The following is a 23638-nucleotide window of genomic DNA, read 5'->3' on the forward strand; positions in this document are numbered from 1 at the left end:
AAGAACAGAGCAGCTGGATTTCAAATCTGGCTGTGAGCAAATATGCACTGAGATTTTAAACATCTTTTGGATTTTTTAGTCCACCAAAACCTTATGAAGATCAAACAACTCTAATCCTTTACAGCCAAATACTTCAATTATTACTAACACCAAGTTCACTGGTGCTGTATGAAATATAAAAAAAATTATGTGATTTTTTTTATCCTGATTAATCACCTATGTAGATAATTTTTCCCAGCCTACGTGTATAATTGAGAGGTATTTTGAGATCTTTCAAAGGCAAGTATTATTCAAAACTCATGTATAAACAGGAACACAATGGCAATACTTTTGTTTTCCTCAGCATATCTCTGGCTGCCTAAGGAACATGGTAAACCAGCTGCTCTTTTCACTCATCTGTAGGAACAGAGCTGAATAAAAAATAGCCTTTTTTTCCACAGGGATATGCTCTCCTTGTCAAACACTGACTCTTTGCCCACTGAAACGTGTCATTAAAATTATTGTTTTTAATAGTATAAACCTCATAATCAGAATTTAAACCTAACCTTCTAATGATGGTAGTGTTATAAAAAATAACATTTAGAAAAAAACCCAGCCTGTGTGATCCTACAGTACATCTCTTTCTGATGCATCAGAAATGTCTTGCATCCCTCTGGTGTTAAGGATTAATTTGGGCCACTCTTCCTGTCAGAGTCAGTAAATGCAGCTCTCTCTTCCAGCACCAGGTATCAAGCAAGGTTTAAGAACTTTAATCCTGAGCCTACCAAGAGAGAACAAAAAAGGCAAAACCCTTTTAAGTGCCTTTGGAATCCATCACCTTGAACTTCTCAATGCTCTTCAAATATTCTAACACTGAACTACATCAGTCTTTGTAAGAGGTAATTCCTGATGCACTGAGCAAGCTAGAACGACAGACACAGAACCCAGCCAATACCAGCAGCACTCGTGGGAGTTGCACAACACACAGATGAGGTTGGTAACAAGGGCTAGAGGAGGGGAGGACAGCACAGGACTGGGGCTGTGTTTGTATTTCTGGCTTTGCAGTTTGTTCTTCACCTGCACTGGAGGTCATGGGATTTTACTGATTTCTGTTTCTCATCAAGTCAATGAGACATGCTGCAGGACAGCTTATCTGAAAAACTCCATACCCTGAGGTGGTAAAGTAAAAGCTGCTCCATTGAGTCTGTCATCCAAATTGGTGGTGTGCTTATTTATTGATGAGTGGTTTTGCTAATGGCAAGGAGGCTGGGATAATTAAAAGGATCAATTTTCTGAAGAGGATGTTGTTGTAGTTTTATATAATTGAACTGTTGTTTTTGCCCAGAAATCTTCTCACTTCTTAATGCATTCAGCGTCCAACAGCTTTAACTAGCATTGCTTCATTTACATAGTAAATGGGAGGGAATGGGTTCCTCCCGTAGTTGGAGGGACATTGCTGGCAATATATCCAGGCTGGTTTTCTAGTGCATGCAGCCCAGACACAAGTCAAGTTCAGGATGTGAAAATACCAATCTTAATTCAAGATTCCCAGTCAAGACTATACCTGGTTCTAAATTAAAAAAAAAAAAAAAAAAAAAAAGAGCCAACCCAAACTATTTTTATGGAAATAGATTTTGCAGTCTTACCTTTTAACAATTTATGTAAACACGTATTACACACAATATGAAAAGTGTGATGAGTTGTGTTTAAACAGCAGGTCTCCAATCACAGAGTAATTGTAACACACGCTTTCCTTGAGAGAGGTTATTTGAAAGGTGAATTACGAGAAAGCGTTAATTAGTCGATTAATTAATTGATTTCTTTGGCCCAAGTTGTGGTCAGACGGTGCTCTGTGATTACCGACAGGTCTGTGGCCTTGCTGTGAAGCTGCCGCTGACTGTAACCCTGAGCACGCACCGAGCAGAGGCGGGACGAGCACCAGCGACTCCTCCCGCGGACCCGGACCCGCCCGGGTCAGGCGCTCTGCGGGGATGGGACACGGGGCGGGACACGGGGACGGACACGGGGCGGGACACGCGGACGGACACGGGGACGGACACGGGGTCGAAGCCGCTCCCGCCGCGGGCGCCCCCCGCGCTCCAGCCCAATTATGGCCGCGCGCGGGGCTCGCGCGCCGCCGAGCCAATCAGGCGGGGCGCCGCGGCCGCGCGCGCTGTCCCGTGACCGCGCCCTCGCAGGCAGGGCGGGCAGCCCCGCGCCTGGCGGGGCACAGCGGCCGCAGCAGCGCGGGCGGGATGGCGCGGAGCGGCGCGGCGCTCGGCAGGGCGATGGCCACGGCGGCCGCCGCCAGGTACGCGGGGCGAGGCGCGGATACCGCGGGCGTGACTGAGAGGGGCCGCGTGCCCGGTTAGAAACTCGCCTCCTGTTTGCCGAGACAGTGGCAGAGTTGGGAGCAACCCGTCCAAAGCTGAGGGAGCGCCCGGATGTTTTCCGCTTCGGATAATGCAACAAGTTCCTTCTCACCTGAGCGTGTGTAAGGCTGGCTGCAACAGCTTCAGAAAAACAATATGCTTTGGTGAAGAGTTAACCTTTCATCTGAAAGAAAAAAAAGCAAGCAGATGAGAGAGTGCGATTTGAAAATCTTAGTGTAAAAGGTTCACCTGTTAGCACAGTTACGGCAGTGCCGCTGTGAGAGGGATTGGGAGAGGGATGGAGTCTCACCGTGGCAGTGCTGCTGTGTTTCTTTATCGAACTCTGTCATCCTCATAAAAACTGTCAAAAAGTGAAACAGAGATTGGGTCATGATGTCAAATTTCATGCAGCCATTTGACTGTTAACAGAACTGTTAACTGTGCAGTGGTAAAATGTAACACTGGACCACATTTTTTACTGTATATTCTTTGTGGTATAATCTCAGTGTTGTGTCTGCGATATTAAATTCGTTCAGTCCTGGCCAACATAATTGCTGTTTTAAAGAGTAATTTATTAGAGTCTCCAGGGCAAAATCAATTGCTGGGATGGTGTTTGGTATAAGGAAACCCATTAAGGAACTGCTTGCAAATTCAGTTTAAAAATGTTTCTAGTGGAAGCTGCAGGGATCTTGGCAGCTGGCTTTAAGCAAGCACGAGCTGGATCAAACCCAGTGATCTGGGTTACTGAAGCCCTGGAGCTGGGGACGCCTCAGCGCTGCAGTTGTCCCCGGAATGCACTCTGTACCTGCTGCCAGCTCGGCGGGACCTCACTGTGCTCACTAGCAGGCTTCAAGGGCTCAGGTGGGAAATTAGTCTCGTGTGCTTATTCAGACTGAGATGCTAGTGAGCGCACTTGCTGGTACACTCATTTTTTGGGATACAAGCAGCTGTTGGCAAAGAATTTGAATGGGATCAACTCGTGCCTCACAGACCATAAAGTCAGATATTGCTAACTTGATGAAAGTATCAGCTGGGGTACTGTAAACACATTTACCCTGGCATGCTTCTGGCACTAATTTAAATGTTTGCACTGAGGAGTTAAGAGAGCCATTTTTTTCAAAAAAGTTAATCTTCAGGCTTAGAAAATTGTGTAGGTACTAAAAAAATAAAATTTAAAAGAATCACAGAATATGGATCACTTGCATGTGCATGTCATACTCCAGAAATGCTTCCTTTTCAGGCCATGGGAGTTGGGTGATGCCGTGGTCACTCCTCAGGTGCTCAGGGAGGAAGCAGCGAGTGGCAGGAGTGAGTGGAGATGCTTCTGTCACTGGCAGGAGATAAATACAGAGATGGCAGGTGTGTCTGAATTCTAGAATGGGCTTGGCTTTTCTTCACTGGCCCAGGTCAGGTTCACAAAAACACGTGACAGTCCATGGAAATCAAGGGATTTCTTAGAGATCTGCTTCCCTGACCTGGGAGCCAGCCCAGCACATTCTCACAGCATCTGTTCTTCAGATAAAATTGGGAGAGGGACGGAGTCTCACCATACTTTGTTAGCATTACAGCCTCTTAACCTTGCCTTCCTCAAGTGGCAAGGACACAGTCTTTCAGCAGCTGAGAGATTATTTGGAGGGATTGTTTTTCAGCCCTGTGGCTGAAACAAGTTCAGATAAAACTGCATGAAACAATAGACTGGCAAGGCATTACAGTAAAAATCAAACCAGGAGACAAACCCTGGTGACTGGTTTGGACTGTGTCCTGTACATATCCCAGAAAATGGAATGTAAATCAGCTGTGCAGAATTAGGTCTGCTCCACACATTTGAACACCTTCTGAGAATCTGGTTGAGGCAGCTACGATGTTACTGGCACTCTTCCAGCATTCCTGCCAAAGCTTTTCCTTAACAGTCTCGTATGGTCTGTCTGGAAAAAAACAGACTTTGTCCACATCCCTTGAGATACTGTTACCAACATTTGCAGAATCTAAAGGCTTTTAAAGTGGACCTATTCTCTCTTAATTTTGATGCAATACTTCTGTCCCATTTTAGTTTCTTTTCAACTGCAGTGATTACAGTGTGTTTTCAGGCATCATGCTTCATATCCCAGTTGCAGAGTTGGTTTTTAAAAAGTTTGTAGATTGTTTCTAACCAGCTGCTAATAATGATTATTTTCCTCTAAACTCTACCAGTTTGTTATTTACCTGACTCCTAATACAGTGACCATGTAAGCTGATGTGCTCAGTCATGGATAAACTACTGTATTTCATTAGAATTCTTAATTATGCTGATTTTAAAGAACATATTGCTAATTTTAATTAAATTTCATTCAAAATTGGTAACTAATTTGCTGATTAATTTGGTGCTTGGTAAAAAAAAAAAAAAAAAGAAAAAGGGCATCTACCTGTTCATTGTGTCTAAAAAAACAACAAAGCAACCAACCAAACCCAAAGAAGCCTAGTTCTGAGTAAAAGAGGCTGGCTCCATTTTTAACCATGTGAATCAGAAGTATAGTCCTGATTGTATAGTTAGAGGAAGATCAGTAAAAGACCTGAGTTACTTGTTAGCTTATGTTTGTAGAGTCATTCTGGGCAAATAGTGGCATTTTTACTTTCCTGCTGCCAAAATTCAGAGCTCCTCAGGCAGCATTTTGCATCTTGACTGACCTGATCTGAGGAAAATCAGTGATTTAGCAGAACTGTTACACACAGTGAATATTTGTTAGATTTTAGTGTAGATGTTCACTGAGAACACCGAGGTGCAATCTTGGAGTTGCTAGTACTTTTAAAGGTAATTTGTTGAGTTTTACTTATGAAAACACTGCATCCAAGGTTCTAGTGATATTTTCTGAAGAAAATGTTGAAAGGTGGGTAAACAAAGCACCTTCTGAAAGACTTGCAAATGAAATTGTCCTTTTAAGAGAAGGGTGGCAGCAGAGGGATTATAGCAGAGTTCAGCTTTCTGTTTCCAAGTGAACCCTTCTCTAATTAGTGTATTCCAAAAGGGTAAAGCATTGCAAACTGTGCCTCGTTTTTGCTGTTTAGAAAGCCTCTTCTGCAGGCTAAGTGCATGTGAGACTTGGGCATGAACTCAAGCTGCCAGTGGTTAATGGGGCCCTTTGTCCTGCACTCTGCCAGTTACTGCTGGCATCACTGGGGGCTATTTTTAGCTCCTCTTAGGGAGAAAAAAAAAAGGGTGGCCCTTGTGTGTTTGACAGTTTATATTGTTACAAGCCTTTGTTTTTCCATCTGGCTGACATTTTCTATAATGTTATACAAGAGATGGTTTGTCGTACCTGAATGCATTGTTGTTTATTTTGCTGATATGAAACACATCTAAAAGCATTTTCCCTCTCTCAGGCACTTGGCTTCTTGTGGTATTCTGATGACCAGAACTTCTCCTGTGATGAGCCACACTTTTTCAAGAAACTTCTTCAATGTTGCTGCACCACTAATAAATAAAAGAAAAGAGTATTCTGAGAGAAGAATTATAGGGTTGGTACAAGACTGTGGAAAGATGCTTTAAATGCTTATTGATTTTGTGCTTGCTGTAATTAATCCAAAACACTAGTAGTTCAAAAGACTGGGTGTCCCTGAAGTCACATGTAAGACTCTGGAGCATAGAAAGGAGTTCTGACTTTCAGAATTTGTAGAGATTAGGTTTACCAGCCTGAAAGATAATATTAAAAATGTAGGAACCCAAAGCCCTTGGCCCATAGCAAGAAACAGCAGAAATAACTGTTCCATTCCATGACAAAACAAAGCCAACCTTGAAATGGAGTAATACACTTAAGAATTTCATCTAGTAAAATATGAATAACTCAACAGGTGTGAAAACCCTGTTCCATTCTCTCCCAAACACATGCTAAAGTTTGCACTTACATTATATTATACTTCTCAAGATTTTCTTATTTCTTTAAAAGAAGAAAAGTAATTAGTTCTGTGATGAACAAACTTCACACAGACAAAGATTTTGAAACCTTGTTTGCCTTAGAGCTAGTGGGAAAATCCCAGTTTATGCAATGATACTGGGATTTTCCCAGTTTCTGGTCCACAACAGTATGAACTGTTTATTAGCTTTTTTTTACTATTACTATACTTAACAATCCTTTTTTTCATAGTTCTTGAGCTGCAACAGATCTTGCCTAGTCACTCAAAGAGGGCCTTTGTCCAATAGTGCTCACTGCTAAGTGCTGTTGAACATATGCTTCATTTTAAAGGAAATTAGGCACATGCTTAATCCCATCTGTTTCAGAGTCAGAATGAAAAATTAAAACCCATAACTGTGTAATACTTTGCCATGTTACAGCAGAATCAGCTAAAATGCTGCCCTAATAGTGTTTCATCTGATTTCAATATCCTGCCTGAGCAGGGGTGTTGGATAAATGAGGTCCAGAGGTCCCTTCCAACATCAGCCATTCTGTGATGCTGGAAGGTTTTCCCATTGCATCTGTTTTTTTAATTAAGCTTTTTTATTTGGGCTCTATGAAGGAAGTAGCAGGCACTAGGTTCATTATTCACTAAAGCTACTGCTGGATGGTGTGTGATATTTTGCTTCTTTATGCAAAAAACAATTACCAGTGTATTACAGTGCTTTCCTCTTAATTAGCAAAGCTGCATTCTCAATTTCCAAAATCAGTGGTAGTGACTATGTCCACCTTTCAACTGCCTATGCCACATAAACCATCCTTGATTTTGAATAGTAATGTGAAGTTTAAATACCTTGTAACTGTAATGTTCTTGTGTCCATTTCCAGGTATTCCATGCAGGAGATGTATGAAGTTGTTGCTGTTGTGGAGAATTACAAACTCTTTGTTCCTTGGTGTAAAAAGTCCGACATACTCTCGAGGCGCTCTGGGTACTGCAAAGCAGAGCTAGAAATAGGATTCCCTCCTGTAGTAGAGAGATACACATCCATTGTAACCCTAGTGAGACCACATTTAGTTAAGGTAATTGTATTTTTCTTTTCTCCTAACCATAATTTTCCTTAACTTTTGTGTGTTGGAATTTGAGTATTCCAGGAATGTCTTGCCTTAAAACAAAATCGATGCTGGAAGTTCTTTGTGTGGCTCAAAACTTGTGTTGCTTTTCTTTAAAGACTTTAGATAAACTGGGGAGAATTTGAATGTGTTTTGAAACAACCTGCCACATGAGGGAGGAGAGGAAATCACTCTTTAATGTGTCTTTATTTGCAAAGCTGGCAGGCATTAAATGAAGATATTAACATTTTTGCTTAGTTTTTTTTTTTTTTTAATTTATTTTGTCCAAGCATCTCTGAATGCAAAATAAGTACCCAGTTAAAAGTTGTCAGACAACTCTAGCTTCTGATGCCTTCGTGAATAATAATGACTTATCTGTCATTACTTTTCTTCTCACAGTTTTAACTAGTTAATATGAAAAGTCTAAAAAAAAGCTAAGCTGCAGTACAATGTGCTGAAGAGATGGTTATTCAATATAGTGATGAGAAGAAGGAAATGTGGATTTAAAGTCAATTTTTTACAATTAATTTTTTCACAAGAGAAGCAGTTCTATTTTTCCTTTCAGCTTTTCAAGAGCAATAATTAAGAGAAAAGTAGAAAAGTGTCAAGTAAAATATGTTAAATGAGGCCTGGATCTTCTATTTGTCTTATATGTTCAAATCTGTTTTGGTAAATAATGGCTCAGAACAGATTCCTTGTAGAAAAACTGCCTCTCCCTTGGCAGATCCTGATTGGTTTGGAATAACTAGTGGAAATTATAGCATTTGATTGCTGTTCAAGATAATTGTTTAAAAATTCTATTTCACTATTCTTTTCTAGGCTTCCTAATAAGAGACACTTAACAGAAAATGAGTTTCTGAAGTACAGGGGATATGGAAATTGGAAAAAGGAATATGCAAAATGCCTTTATTCAGTATCCTTACTGATTCTGGAAAGAAAAGAAAACTTCTCTATTAAAAAAAGTTGAGCAGCTATAATGGAAAATCTGAGAGCTTTCCTTTTCTACAGTTTCCTGAGAAGACAGGCTTTTTTCTTTCACACAGCTATCAGATTGGCTTACCAACTCTTTTTCCCTCTTAATTCACTCAAAAGAAGAATTCTTGTCTCAGAAAAAAGACTCACAAAAGTGGTGAGGAAAGCCATTTCTTCAGATTGCCTTCCCTGAGGCTCATTAGCCTTTTCTCTGCTGCAATTACTTTTCCTAGAGGTTTACATGATGTCCACAGAAGTGCAGGAACATTTCTAGGGAAGTGATTGTGTGCTTGGACCATTTCACTGTCCTCTCAAGTAACTCCAGGCAAAGGAACCTTGTGTGCTGCTCAGGCACAAGATGGGAATGGGTTTGCTGCTTAAGGTTTTCCCCTTTTTAGGGCATAAACAATGGAAAAATCAGATTGGTAACAGCAGTTTTTGCTGAGGGGGAAAGCATGGAGTGAGTTTGCTACTTTAAGACTGGGAGAAGGAGGAACACAGTGGCAGTTTTCCCATTTTTCCTGCTGTTTTGATAGCAGTAGGGAAAAGCAGGCCCAGCTCATTGTATCTCATCTTCCCTCTACTCCTTCCCTTTCTGATATAGAAGTAGCAAGGCCATGCATTATCTCATTCCTGGAAAGAGAAATGTCGGTGTTTTTGTGCTGGTGATTATTCTGAGATGAGTCACCTCAGCACAGCTCTCCAAGCCAAACAACACCTATTCCCTGGGGGCAGTCTCTTGGAGCAGAGCTCCTTGGGCTAACAATGGGAACTTGTACAAAAATGACCCAAGAAAAAGTTACAGAAATTTTCTCTACAAATTCCAAACCAGTTGAGGTTATGTATTTGGATGTTCTATGCATCATGCCACAGATCTGTGTTATGACACTCAGACACAGTATTTTCCTCTGCCTTGGAAGGACCTCAGTTACTTTGCCATAATTGCCATCTTTGCATATTGGATTTCATGCTGGCTGTGCTGTAAGAACAGGTTTAACTATGCCACAACCATCACTATTTAACAAAATGTAAACACAAGCTTCAGTAATACCTGTTTGTCACATTTGTAAAAGCCTAATTGTAGCTTGATTTTCAAACCTTTATTTTAGGCATCATGCACAGATGGGAAACTCTTTAATCACTTGGAAACAGTGTGGCGTTTGAGCCCTGGTATCCCTGGGTATCCAAGGACATGTACATTGGATTTTTCAGTAAGTATGGTAATTAAAGTGCCACATGCTAGGAGCAGAACATAGAGACACTTATCTTCAACTGAGAGCACTTTTTAAAATGCCTCTACTACTTCTTTAAACACAGAAAACAAGTTAGCTTTAGTCAGTTCTGTCCAAAAAATATTTTGCAAACTTTACTGTTGGAAACCACTTCAGTATTGTTCAGAAACAGCATTCTGTGAGGTGTCCCTGTGTCCTGAAACAGTCTGGGACAGGCACCTCTCACCCTACAGTACTAAACACAGTGAAGGTTTTAGACAGCCCAGTGCAGGAGAAATGCTAAATATACTTTGCTATATTCTTTAATCACTCTGCAACCTAAATGGTACCAGAAAGTCAGTGTCCTGCCATCTGTCCTGTTTGGGCTGCAGTGTGGTCAGTTTAATTTCCTGTCTTCCAGTTTTACTCTTTCACTTTTTAAGCCTTACTCCTTCCTTCTCTAACACAAGTGTAATAGATTTTTGCTGTCTCTAATCTGTGATGGGATATCACTGCAGCCCAAAAGTATTGCTCTTTAAATCCAGTACCTGATTTAGCCTGATTTAACTCCCAGAAAAGCTGTTTCCATTCCAGTTACTGCTTTTCCGTGTTCTCTGGTTTGTCTGCCATCACATTTTTTCTTGCATTTTTTAACAAAGTGTGTAACAAAGCACTGAGCTGGGGATTGGAACAGGCTGCTAAAATACACAGAGCTGGGCTAATTCTGCTGCCATCTGCTGGAATACCCTGCTTTGAAAATTATCTTCAGTGAATAGGAAAAAGCTTTTGGAGTATTTTTAAACTAGCACATTAACCTCCTTGGGTTATTAACTTTCAGCTTAATACTATATTGCACTTCATGCAGTTTAACAGTAAGAATTAATCTACAGGTGCTCAAAGAACCACAATTTTTAATGGTTTGCATGATATGTGCTCATGTTATTTGTATTTCTTTAGGCAAATAAGTGTCAGTTCTTTCTACTAACACATATAAGCTATCTTTTAACCCAAGCCATAAATCAGTTAAAAAACTTTAATTAAACAACTATTTAAAGCCTACGTTCTACATACAGGCTCTGTGAGAAAACAGCACCACACCTCACAAACCAAAGCCACATTTTGACATTTCAGGTCAAGAACTTCAGTTAAATGGAATAAAAACAGAACTGGACATGGACATTTTCATTTTCTGGGGGGAACACTATCAACACATCTTACTGCTCAGCCTGTTTGGAGGCAGCAAAGGAAGGAAGTGCAGTTGGCTGAGCTGAACCTCTGCCGGTGCCTGCCCTGCTGCTCCTTGCCTCTGGGCATGTGCAGGCCGCGATGATAAACATTTCACAACAAACTCCTCAAAACAGGCCCTGCAATTACAGATATTCCAGAGAAAACTTCAAGAATGCTTGTTTGCTTTAAAAAACGTTATTTGAGTTTTGAGCTATGTTGGTTCCCACAAGCTGCTGAATCCTGTTTTGCCAGTCTGATTCCAGGAGACATCCACATACAGCAGGGAACTTTTCTTACTTTGGTTTCAGCTCTGAAATGATTTGGTTCATAGACTGAAGCACACCACCCTTTTTACCACCTGCAAACTTCATTAATGTATTGCATACCTTAAGATTGACATAATTGCTGAGCACAATGCCAGACTCTACATCCCCACTGTGCAGAGCTCTGCATGCCCTCAATGACAGCTCTCAGACTTGCAAGAGGCACATTAATTTTATTGATGCTTGAGGTCAAACAAATGTAAACGAAGCTACACTTGGCTTATGGGCCAAGCTGTTTAATTACGTCTATGCTACTGCTTTGCAGTTATATGCATTGCTCATAAGGAGTTGGGGAGAAGCTGTATTTGCTCCTTGTGGCATTAAATCTGATTTTTCAGGAATAACAAAAATTAACTAACTCCCAACCATTTCACTGACTGCTGGTGTCAGGTCAGGAGTGGGAGCTGTGACACACAAACAAATCTGTAATTTTAGTCATTAAACTGCTTGTTTGAACCTACCAGAACTACTGCCACCAAAAGGAAAGACTGATTTAAAATATTGGCATTTAACAGGTAACTATTTCAAGTCGCTTTTAAGTTTCTTGGGCATGCTCCAGCTTACCTGTTAGTCTGTTGTCTTGCCACGCAGGACTTTCCTCAGACAGCTTTTTCCCTCAAGTGAATTCTGTGCACAAAATAAGTTATTGTTTGTCAGTAGTTTTTCATTTTCCCAAACCTCTTTTGTAATGAACCATTTACAAAAGAAAAGACATTTTAGGTAAATATAAATGACTACTTCAGAGAACTGAATGAGAGGAGTTGTCTATTTGTAACAGCATTTTACAACAGTATATATAGGAAAAATAATTATCTTTATTTTCTTAAACAGATTTCTTTTGAATTTCGTTCACTTCTACACTCAAAACTTGCTACGCTATTTTTTGATGAAGTTGTAAAGCAGATGGTTGCTGCCTTTGAAAGAAGAGCATCCAAACTCCACGGCCCAGAAACCAGCATTCCTCGGGAGCTGATGCTGCATGAAGTTCATCAGACGTAAAGGGAAACTGTAACAACCCCAGCTATAAACTTGTCTGTACACTTCACTTGTACAAAGTGCCCTGCTCCTCCTTTGGGGCATTCATTTCTTATCTGAGCTCGGGTGTGATCTCACCCTGTGCCAAGCACACCTGCTCAGACAGACAGACATAGAATGTTCAAAAGCTGCAATCAAGTGCAGCTTAAAGCCTTATCAGTACCAGGCACCTGGCAGCTGCTGTAACCCAGGCTATCTCGGCTGCCGTTAACGCCAAACGGCTCCTGGAATCACAGCCCCAGCTCTGCCCTAGCCAAGCTCCTGGCGTTTTTCAGTGCTGTAACTTATTAACTCAGCTTGGTGGGAGTGTAACTTCAGAGCATCAATTCGGCCAGCTCTGCCCAAGGCAGAGGCCAACTGACACACTGCCTTCCCAGAGAATGGCACAGCTTGGCTGCCATTGAGGAGTGGTGCTTTGAATTCAAATGAGTGGCAGAGGTAAGTCAGGGATTTCCCACTGCCCCTAGAGTGACCAGCAACTGCTTTCTCACTGCCCTTGTTTTCAGGGATGAAATGCATAAGGAGCACTGTAATCTGAGTGCAGCAGTCTCAGCTACAGCCAGTGGTGCCCAGTGCACCTGTCTTCTGGAGCTTGTAGTACGTTTGGCAGGCTGAAGTTGCTCCTTGCCACTCCTTCCCTGGTACACCCTGCACTTTGGTTACCTCCATCTCACCTAATGCAAACAGAACACTTCAAAGCAAGGTTTACCTCTGAGAACCAGGTACCTGTGCTGTCCTCCCTGGAAGCAGGTAACAGGAGGCCCTGTGCTTCCTTGCAGACAAAAACAGCCCAGGCCAGCTGTCATCATACATCATGTAAAAGAGCAGTAAACCTCCATTCTTTGAGGTTTTTCAGTACCATACTCCCACTGTGATAACATCATCCTGATTACATACATGTTCAGTACTTCTACTCCTGAATGTTCTCTTCCCAGTCTGAAAAAACCAAGTGAATAGGTTTGAACAGATTCTAAATCCTTACTTTATGCTGCCTTGCATTACCAAATTTTCTTACTGATATTAGATGAAGCTTCAGGCCAGGTGCTGAAGCTGGTCCTTTCTCTGCAGCACATGTAATCCATATGGTTAATGAAGAACAGCATATTAAATAACATAGAAAGGTATGTTTCAAAATAAAGACACCCCTGAAAGAGTTTCAGATAATTTTACTTAAAATTAGAATGTCACACATCCCATCTGTGGAAGGATAGTTCTTATTAAGGGCAGGAAGCTGAGGAAAGCAACAGATGGATAAAGGTCATTTGTACAGAACTGAGAAGTTGTAAAGCAGTTTTGATTGAGGTAATCAGGTATAAACACACACAAGTTTGGGAACACCATTATTCTGCAGGCTGGAAAGCAGAAAAGACTGCACAATGTTAGTGGTGGTGCCAGGGCAAAGAACACAAAGAGGCAAAGCAACATTTCTAGTGCAAAATCACAAAATCCTGCACCCCAGAAAGGAGGAAGGTAAGAATGGAAGGCTCAAGGTGAGGAGGTAATCACATATTACACCTGAACGAAGGAAGGACCTAAAAACCCCAGAACCCTTTCTTAGCAAAGACTCACCTGTTTGATACCTCAGGGCACTTCTCATCCCCTGGGAGTGTGAAAGGTGCACTGGGCCCGTTCCAGCACGTGAAATAACCAGATAGACAGGGCAAAATAAAGTCAGTGCACGTGCCTTGTTTTCAGAGCAGTTTAATATTTCAAAGAACTGTAAGTGCAGTTCAGCTTAGATATTTCTTACCAAAATTAAAGCACTTGCATTTCTGAGAAACATTCTAGACAAAGGAATGTTTCTCGGAGTGAAATGCCCTGTCATTTTTTCAAGCATAAGTGTCAATTTCTACTACATCTTAGAAGCAACAGCAGGCTGTCCAGGCTCTCCCATAACTATGGCTTGGTGTGCAGATGAAGGAGGTGATACATTTTGTAACTTTTGAGCAGTTTATTACATAAAGGTCACATAACTCTATTTGCCTACTTTGTACACAATTGTCTAGTCTCACGCACAGTGGCTTCCAAGTTCTTTCTAGTACTGGCAAGCACCAAGAAATTCTGAAATAGAATATCAAGTGCCTTAATTAAGCTCAAATCAGGACCTTGGTAGATGGATCTTGCAACCCAGTTATCAGGAATGTACAAATGTCTTTATTCAAAAAATACAAAATAAATTATCTGTAGGCATGGACAATGACTGTAAACAATTACACGTGTGTTAAATGAAATCCGGTAACTGATGGTTACAGTGATTCTTTTCAACACCAGCCTCACTTCAGTCACTATCCATCCTCTCACACTGATAGCTCAAGTTTTTGAAGTCAGAACTGTCAGTCTTCAACAGCACAGCTCATGATGCATCCCTACGCCAGGAATTAGAACATGCCACCTCCCATTCCTCCGCCCATCCCACCCATTCCTCCCATTGCTGGCTCCTTTTCTTCTTTAGGAACTTCAGTCACCACTGCCTCTGCTGTTGACAGGAGAGATGCAACACCCGCGGCATCCATCAGAGCAGTTCTCACAACCTAAAAATAAGCAAGAAACTACTTAAAACCTGCTGACCATCACAGGAGGTGGGAGGAAGCAAAGCTGACAATTAAGAGCTTTAGGTTACCTTAGTTGGGTCTATGATTCCTTTTTCTACCATATTTACAAAGTCCCCAAGCATTGCATCGTAGCCAACTTCTGATGGGCTCTGCAGGATTTTTTCAACTATCAATGATCCTTCGACACCGGCATTCTTTGCGATAGTCATTGCTGGGATTCTCAGTGTTCTCTTGATTATTTCAATGCCTGCAAGAAACAGATAGCTGGAGCTCCTTGTACAAACACCACTCCCACTGCCAAGGAATGCCCTAGTGCTGGAGATCAATACAAAGAGAAAACTCTCTGAGCAAGAACATAAGCTATTTTTGTCAGTTCCAGGAGGGAAGGTTCTCTGCTACTTGACACTTGCCAACAAATGCAATCTCTGCAGGATATTCATGCACATTTAAGTTTTAATTCTACAAAAAATAGTAACAAGTATTATTACCCTCTATGTGCAACATGACACAAAGCCGTTTTCCATTTGATTTGCCTCACAGTCTCTTGAGCATTAGACTTTGTCTGTCTGCAAAGCCTTTAACAGCCAGCTCCCAACCCTAAACATTTGCCTCTCTGTGCTGGGATACTGCTGCTTTACTGCTACTGGGTCTTACACAGTCCAGTCAGCAATGCAGTGAAAAAGCTCCTTCCCACTCAAAGAGCAGCACATCAAAGAAATGTGATATTTCTAAGATCAAGTAACTAAAAACAAACTGAAAGCCACCTGATGAAGCCTCAGGACAGGGGAAAGTGTGCTTGTATCACTTCCACACCCATCTCCAGTCATGTGCTTACCAATTTTCTGATCCTCGTTGGCTGGAGTTAAGGCATCTAAGGCTGGGATGCAGCGCAGCAGGGCACAGCCACCCCCGGGGACAATGCCCTCCTCCACGGCCGCACGGGTGGCGTTCAGGGCGTCGGTGACCCTGTCCTTCTTCTCGTTCACCTCAACGTCGCTGGTTCCGCCCACCTGCGAGCACAGCAGCAAGCCACACGTCAAGGGCTGCAGGAGGAGCCCAGCTGGGACAGCACTGCTGCCACCAGGTTAAGCTGCCAATGCCTAACAAGTGCCAGAAAGCCAACCCACCCTCTCCTACACTGGCAAGTCTTCTTCTGTAGCTCAGCAATCAAGAAGCCTAAGCTTTAGTTCATCATGATTTTACCAAGTTCTTCATACCTTCAATACTGCTACTCCATCAGAGAGCTTGGCCAGTCGCTCGTTCAGTTTCTCTTTTTCATATTCACTGGTGGTAACCTCCAGCTGTTCAATTATTTCTTGAATGCGTTTTTCAATCTGACCCTTTTCACCCTTCCCCTTGAGGAGCATGGTGTCATCTTTTGTCACAATGACCTCTCCAACTTTACCAAAGTCATGAGGCTGAATATCTTCCACATTTAGGTTCAAACCCTCTTCTCCAAACACCTGAAAGAAATTATGTGAAAAGCTGCAATCCACAGGTACCTCACACATCAGATATTTTTATCTACAAGTACATGAACCCATACAGCAGGCTACTGGTGCAGAATAACCACACTGCTGCAGTTCCACCCTCTGGGTGAAGAGCCTCTTCCTGAAAACCTCCCCTGACACATTTCATGGTGCTTCCTTCAGTCCTGTCACCATCATCTCCTTGTATTTTGACGAGTTGCAGATTTTGACATGGCACTGACTGAAGAACAGTTTGCTGGTTGGTTACTTTGTGCTGCCATTACCTTAAACATGAAGTTTTATTTCAACAGCCTCCTCTGGGTCCCAATATCATGCTATGATTTTGAAGTGCATATTAAAAAAGGGCAGCATAAAGGGACATTAATCAGTGCATCAACTATATGCAAAATTTAGTAGTAAGAAAAATCATTCAGTCAATTCCAAACATTTAAAATAATTATATTTGCCACATCTGAGTCCAGGCAATTCTTTATGGAAGCAACAATTGCCTTGGAGTTCCTCCTTTCCCTTGAAAACCTAAATCCTGCAAGGAGATCTCATGTGACCTTAGTCAGTTACAAGGACATATGGTTGGCCAGGACTGCATTACACAGCAATTATCAGAGTCTGCATTTTAAAAAACAGCAAGTTTCGAACATCAGTTACTGTTACATTTTTGAAAGAACAGAATACAGCCTGCAACCCAGCAAATACAAGCTAAAGATCTAGAAATGCACAGTATTTTCCTCCTTGAAAAGCATTAACATCCCTTGCAGCAAAAAGCCACTGAAAACATCATTACTTACAGCACCACCAGTAGCAATCGCCATGTCCTTAAGTTGGTTTTTCCTGTTGTCACCAAAACCTGGTGCTTTTACAGCAACAACCTGAAGGCCAACCTTCAGTCTAAAGACAAAAATTCAGAGAATGAGTCTAATTAGTATGCCAAATTATTTCAGTGCAGCTCTACCAGTCAAGCAAACAAAGAGATCATCACAAACTGAGGTGGTTTTTCTCAAAAAGGTATTAGACACAACTGGAGTTCTGCCTGAGTTGATACAAAGCATGGTGGGGTTAAAAGCTGTTGTTTCTTTGGCACAGGTAAGAGAAGAACGAGCCTTACACCATAGAAAAAAAAAGGATTAAGTCTCACCTGTTCAAAACTAGAGTGCTGAGGGCTTCTCCATCAACATCTTCAGCAATGATGACCAAAGGTTTGCGGTTGGCATTGGCAATTTCAAGAGCAGGAACTATGGACTGTACACTAGAGATTTTCTTTTCACTGATTAAAACATAAGCGTCCTGGAATTCACATTTCTGCCCTGCAGAAACAACATGCATTATCTGAACAGTTCCATTACAAAAACATATCAAGCATTCTTTTAACTTAACTTAAGCAGGTGCTTTGGTGCAATGGTTGCACTTTCCAACTGCATTAAGAAAAAGACGACTTGTTTTCTCCAAGACTCCACTCTCAATTCTCCATTGTTCTGCTGTGTTGCAAGGCCAGCCTGATATTCACAGGAACACTTTGCAGAGAAGGAAAAGGAAACCCTGACACTCCAAGCTTTTAGCAAGTTCAAGTTTCTGATGGGCAAGGAGCCCCTGCTCTATTTGCTGTGGTGCACAGCATACGGGACTGTAAAGCCTTTAACACAAACCACTGGAGGTGTTTGACCTAACTTATTGTAACTCACCTTTAGTTGTGTTAATAAAATATGGAGAGATGTAGCCTCTGTCAAATTTCATACCCTCAATAATTTCCAGTTCATCATTTAGAGTTTTTCCATCCTGTTAAATGCAAGGAAGTCTGCATTAAAATCTCTGGTTTGCTGCAAAAGCACAAGTACAGCTTTAGCATATCATGCACAATAGATTGAAAGGCTCTGGATCCCACATCAGTTTCATGTGCTTCTCTCCAAAACAGGAAGAATGTAAGAGGGAACAGTGATCAAACTCTGATCTAAAGGAGCTGGGGAGGAATTATGGAAGGGGAGCTGCAGCAGCAGCTGCAGCTGGGGAGGAATTATGGAATGGGAGCTGCAGAAGCCATCCCTAACAGGAGAAGAGAGTCACTTGGCCAGTTCTTACCTTGACAGTGATCACACCCTTTCGTCCAACCTTTTTCATTGCATCAGAGATTATATTGCCAATTTCCTGATCTCCATTTGCTGATATTGTGGCAACCTGAAAGAATAAGACATTTAATATCATTTCCCAGCGCAAGGAGCTTCCTCATGATAAAGAAAAAAAATCAGAATAACCATGTGCAACACTGCCATTTCTGCCAAGGCAGGGCAGCAGAGTACAGCACACTCACAGCACGAGGGCTCAGGGCCTTGGGCAGCTGCAGCAGAGCCAGACTCCCTGCCTGGACTCACACCCAGGCCACCTCCAGGCACAGGCACAAGTAACTTTTGTTATTGGCACCACCAACACACCTGGAGCCAGCAGATCCACCACACCCTCAGTACTCCGCCATCACTTCCATTCACAACAGAGCTTTGCTCTCATCAATTCTTCCCAAGTACACACATTTATGTTTTAAGACCACACTTTGGAATGAAACTCGAAGATGAAAAAATCTGCCCACTTGTGAACTCACTTCTAGCAGTGCAATTCAAGACTATTTCTGACGTATAAAGAAAAGTACCCAGTGTCAAGATGCACACAACCTAACTTCATCAAACATAACTTCACAAAACTTTTTCTGAGAAACAGCTGCCTAAATTTGGGTTATATTTTATTGTGTTTTTTCCTACCTGTGCAATTTCTTCTGGAGTTGTAACAGGTTTCGACAGCTTCTTCAGTTCAGCTGTGATGGCATCCACTGCCAGCATCACCCCTGAGGATGAACAGGGCACTTGTGAGTGAACAAAGCAAGGTACAGAGCACAGAAAACACAAACCAAGCACCCACCCACCACAACAAACAGATTTCCTCTCTAACAAAAATCCACACTGCAAAAATGCGTTGTCTGCATGTTCAAAACCAATAATTCTTGTTCCATACTGTCACTTGTGTATGCAGTGCTGGGTTTTTTTGGAATTGGTGCGAAATATTGTCGTGATCAAGATTCCTAACAGATTTGTTAACATGGCTATTGTATTAATTAAATGCAGAAACGGCTTTAATTGTAGTTCACTTACAACAAATTAAATAGGCTGACTAAAATAGTACAATGATTAGACAAATTAATGGTTGCTCAGAGTCTGCAGTATAAAAAAACATCAACTGTGTTCTCTAAAGATCATATAACCCTTTATGGTGGCTCTTCAAACAGAAAACAAGTCGAATTTAGGACATGAAAAATAAAAGACAGCGATCAAACATTAAAAACAACAGGAAGAAGTTACCTCTCCTGATTTCTACGGGGTTGGCTCCTTTGCTGATCTTGTCAAAGCCCTCCTTGGCAATGGCTCGTGCCAGGACTGTTGCAGTAGTGGTTCCATCTCCTGCCTCCTCGTTGGTATTGTTGGCAACGTCTTGGACTAACTTGGCGCCGATGTTTTTGTATTTGTCTTTCAAGTCAATTGCCTTTGCTACTGTCACACCATCTTTTGTCACTTTGGGACTTCCCCAGCTTTGTTCAATAATAACTGTTCTTCCCTAGGGGGACAAAAACCAAATTTTAAATCCAAGCCAACCCAAAGCATGTTACCATCAAGAGCTCAACTGAGAATTTTGAACAGTCACGGCTGAACACCTTACACAGGGCATTCAGCTGGGACTTCTCAAACACACACTTTAATACCAAGGTTCTCCAAAAACAGAAAAATGGCTCAAAGGCCTTACAGTTCCACAGAATGACTTCATTCTTCAGCCATACTGCTGAAGTCTGCAATTAACTAACACTGACCTTAGAGAAAAAACTGAAGAGATTCCCTCTAATGCTAATATTTTAGCCCAAAATTAAAAATATAGCAATTCAAATAAATTGTCAAAATTTTCATCAGATCACAATAAACATTCTTTGTGGTTGAAAAACAAATAATAGAAATCTCAATTTGTTGCATGTGCTGGAAAGAAAAAAAGCAGACTTGCAAACTTCAATAGTGATTAGCAAAGACAACTGAGAACACTTCAAATTTGTATTCATGTGTTACAGTAATTTCTCAAACACTGCAAGTTTACCAAGCTTTCCTCATCTCAGCTCACACTTGGATCCAACTGGAAAGCTGGAGTATTATAACTAACAGACAGCTAACATGGGAAACTGTGAACCATACAGGGAGCACAAGGCAAATCCTGCACAAGGCCATTGCTTGTTCACAGGTGACTCCAACAGCCAATACCTGCCCCAAACAAACACGCTCCAGTTTGAGCTGGAGACAGCAGAAACTCAAGGAGCCCCTCTGGTCTCCTGCTGCCCTGAATCTCCTGTACTGTGCTGAGAGCTGGAGCTGCTGGAGAGGGAAGGCACAGCGAGTGCCCAGCTCAGCACTGTCCCTGCACTGTCCCAGGTCCCTCCCTTGTGTGTCAGGTTCGGCTCCAGCCCCGGGGGGGATCCCACGCCAGGGGAGCCGGGCAAGGATTCCGTGCAGGGCTGTGGTGCCCTGTGCCCCTCCCTGCTCAGAGCCCACCCACATCTGCCTCCATGGCTGAACCAGCCCTGGCTGCCCGCCAGGCACGAGGCCTCGCTGCTCCTGAGGCACAACCACCCCAGCAGCCTCAAGGTTCTGCTTCAGTTCCTCAGGCTGAACCTGGGGAACAGCTTCTGGAAATTCCCCTCTGTGCCATGGAACAGTTGTGCCAAATTGCATTCCCTACTCATATCTTATTTGACCTGCACTTCTAAATATAAAGGTGAATCAAGAGTAAGAAAACTCCTCTCTGGAGGAGCATGCTACCAGTACGTTTTTCATATAATGTCTCCTAGTTTGCTTAATTCTCTTTTGTACTTTGATATGGTCTTATTCCTAATGTTTGGTTTGCAGCTCTGGGAAGAGGGGCACAACAAAACCCACAGATAACAAATCACACGAAGGGGCTTGCTCTCAGCAAAAACACCTGTGTTCCTGAAGAAGGGAACAAACACCACCAGTAACTGCACAGGCATTTAGAATGGTCTGGCGTATTGGGAAGCTGAGCCCCCACACAAACCAGTTCCGTTCAACTTGCGGGAGCAATACCAAAAGATTCTGTGAGACTGCAAACTGGGCTCCTTAAAGTGTTCAACAGGCTCAAAGGAGGTTTCCTCACCACACTGATGTTTCTTAAAAATGCCAGAGGCTGACTCAGGCACTGTAGTAACCTCTCCATTTTTAAATGAAGAACAGCACAACCAACAAAAATCCCCTAAGGTTGCATGAAGTTGCATCAGCAACTGCCCTTTAGCCAGTGGATTAGAACTGTGCTTCAGCATTCAGAGTAGCCTGATCCAAAAAACCAGGAGTTAAATTAACCAACTACACTTAAACTTTGTTCCTTTGTGGAAGTAGCCACAGTTTCCTGACACAACTGTTCCTTAACCTTCACCTGATGAGCTTTATGGCATTTTTGCCTTTGAATGAAGCTGGTAGAGCACTAAAAATGTGCAGAAAACACATGAAATGATGTTACAGAGACCAAGCAGCCCTCAGGAGAACTATCATGCACATGCTGTTACAGGGAACAGATATTCACATAAACCCCAAGAAAATCAGTGTCTGTTCCTCAAAAAGAGGGATCTCATTTCAAGCCCTACTGCACATTGCATGACTATGCAGAATACCATAGCAGGTTTTCCAAGAGACCCAGATCTCCCAGATCTCTATTCTCCAGGACAGAATATAGGGTAACACAAATGAATGCTTCTACCACAAATTTCATTTAGGCTGGTAATATTCACCAGCCAACTGAGAACTCCACATTACACTTTGGATATTTTTTAAAGCTTGTTAATATTTAAAAGGTAAATTAATACAAAATTGTGATTAGTAAAAAAATTAACAAACAAAACAAGTATCATAAAAAAATCCAACCAAGCCACCCACATGCTAATTAAACAAGCCGACGACACACACAGTTACATTATCTACTGCACTGTTACAGGTTATCAACTGAGCTGGTAACACATTATGCACATCTCCTTAACCTTCAAACTGTTTAGACGAATATAACATACCTTTCACAGAAATCCAAGCAATTTTACTTTGTTACTACAAAAAGCACATGCACTACTGTCTCGCTTTTGGTGGACATGAGACTACAGCTGCTGGCAGGAGCCTGTCCATTCCCCAACCCCTTTGCGTTGCAGCTCTGCAAATACAATCGCGCAGCTCCACCGAGAGAAACCCAACAACTGCTCTGTTAGAGTATTTTCAGCCGGGTCTGTGCTAACATAAAGGCCGAGTCTTCCATTACCTTTGGCCCCATGGTGACAGCTACAGCATCTGCTAAAAGATCTACTCCTTGTAGCATCAGAGCTCTCGCGTCTGCTCCGAACTTCACATCTTTTGCATAGGCTCGTGTTAGATGGGGGGCGAGGGCTCTGGACACTGGTCTTATCTGACGGAGTACTGTAGGTAAACGGAGCATGTCTAAAATATTAAAAGAAACGTAGAGAAAAACAAAACAAAAAAAAGGCATTATGATTTTGCACAGCTACTTCTACGGGAAAACAGCGGGAACAGATTTAGGAAGTAAAGCAGGCAGGATTAATCTTTAATTTTTCGACCGGCTGAAATGGAGACACACCATCAGTTGAGCAAGCACCGGGCCGGGTGTCCCCGATCCTGCCGCCGAGACCCGCGGGGAGCAGCTCCTCCCTGCGCGGCCTGCAGCACGGCCGAGCGCCTCCCGCCCGGAGCGGGGCAGGACACGGCGAGGGCACGGCGGAGCGCCCGCGGCTCCATGTGCTCAGCGCGGGGGCCGCGCCCGCCCGCCCGCGGCTGCAGCAGCGGGGCCGTGCCGAGGGGAGCCCGGGTACGGCTCCCACCCCGCTAGGCCACCAAGGGCACAAAGAGAGACAAGGCCGCAGCCCCGCCGGAGCCCCCGCGCCGGGCAGGGCCCCGCGGGCACATGGCGCTGCAGCAGGACACGCGCAGCAAGGTCAGCGCCGCCCGCCCCCCGCCGCCGCCCGCCAGGCCCGCCGCGCCACCAGCGGCCCGCAAGGAGGTGCGGGCCCCGCTCCCGCCACCCGGGCGCACCGCCTGCATCACGGCCGCCCCCCGCTCCCGCCTCTCGGGCCCGGCCGCTCCCAGCGCGCGGCCCCCGCGGTAACCGCGGCCAAAGGGGTGAGGGCCCCCACGCCCTCCCCAAGCCGGGCAGAGCGGCGCGGGCCCGGCGGCCCGGCCGCGTTCCCGCTCACCTGCGGCAGCGCGGGAGTAGCACCGCGGCTCTGCGGACTCGCGGGCACGTCTGGCGCGGCGGCGGCGGGCGGCGCTCGGCACTCACCGCCTCGGCCCCGCCCCCGCGCCGCCGCCGGCCCATGTGCGGCTCCGGCCGCCCGGCCCCGGAACCAGCATGGCCTCCGTGCCCGCCCACAGCCCGCCTGCCGCGCCGCGCCGCGGGCTACAAGTGCGCATGCGGTAAGGGCTTG

General features: G+C 43.5%; 2 protein-coding genes across 4 annotated transcripts; one reads left to right on the forward strand and one right to left on the reverse strand.

Moving 5' to 3' along the window:
• The first annotated feature begins 2182 nt into the window (after positions 1-2182).
• On the forward strand, positions 2183-14325 carry COQ10B (coenzyme Q10B). 3 transcript variants are annotated; one of them, XM_058809182.1, is made up of 5 exons: positions 2183-2290; positions 5709-5843; positions 7105-7297; positions 9409-9510; positions 11892-14325. In XM_058809182.1, exons 1-5 carry the CDS (start codon positions 2235-2237, stop codon positions 12057-12059), a joined length of 654 nt encoding a protein of 217 aa, XP_058665165.1. In that variant the 5' UTR covers positions 2183-2234; the 3' UTR covers positions 12060-14325. The 3 variants fall into 3 exon arrangements, with proteins under 3 accessions (XP_058665165.1, XP_058665167.1, XP_058665168.1); XM_058809184.1 differs by lacking the exon at positions 2183-2290 and adding an exon at positions 2307-2473; XM_058809185.1 differs by lacking the exon at positions 2183-2290 and adding an exon at positions 3666-3710.
• HSPD1 (heat shock protein family D (Hsp60) member 1) lies at positions 14027-23524 on the reverse strand. The gene is made up of 12 exons (XM_058809177.1): positions 23408-23524; positions 22462-22637; positions 19473-19725; positions 18879-18961; positions 18208-18303; positions 17814-17907; positions 17270-17438; positions 16923-17022; positions 15865-16110; positions 15483-15657; positions 14716-14894; positions 14027-14626 (listed from the first exon to the last, which is right to left on the reverse strand). Exons 2-12 carry the CDS (start codon positions 22633-22635, stop codon positions 14474-14476), a joined length of 1722 nt encoding a protein of 573 aa, XP_058665160.1. The 5' UTR covers positions 22636-22637; positions 23408-23524; the 3' UTR covers positions 14027-14473.
• Positions 23525-23638: the final 114 nt, after the last annotated feature.

The sequence above is a fragment of the Ammospiza caudacuta genome, chromosome 8 (assembly GCF_027887145.1).
Source record: "Ammospiza caudacuta isolate bAmmCau1 chromosome 8, bAmmCau1.pri, whole genome shotgun sequence".
Taxonomy (NCBI): Eukaryota; Metazoa; Chordata; class Aves; order Passeriformes; family Passerellidae; genus Ammospiza; species Ammospiza caudacuta.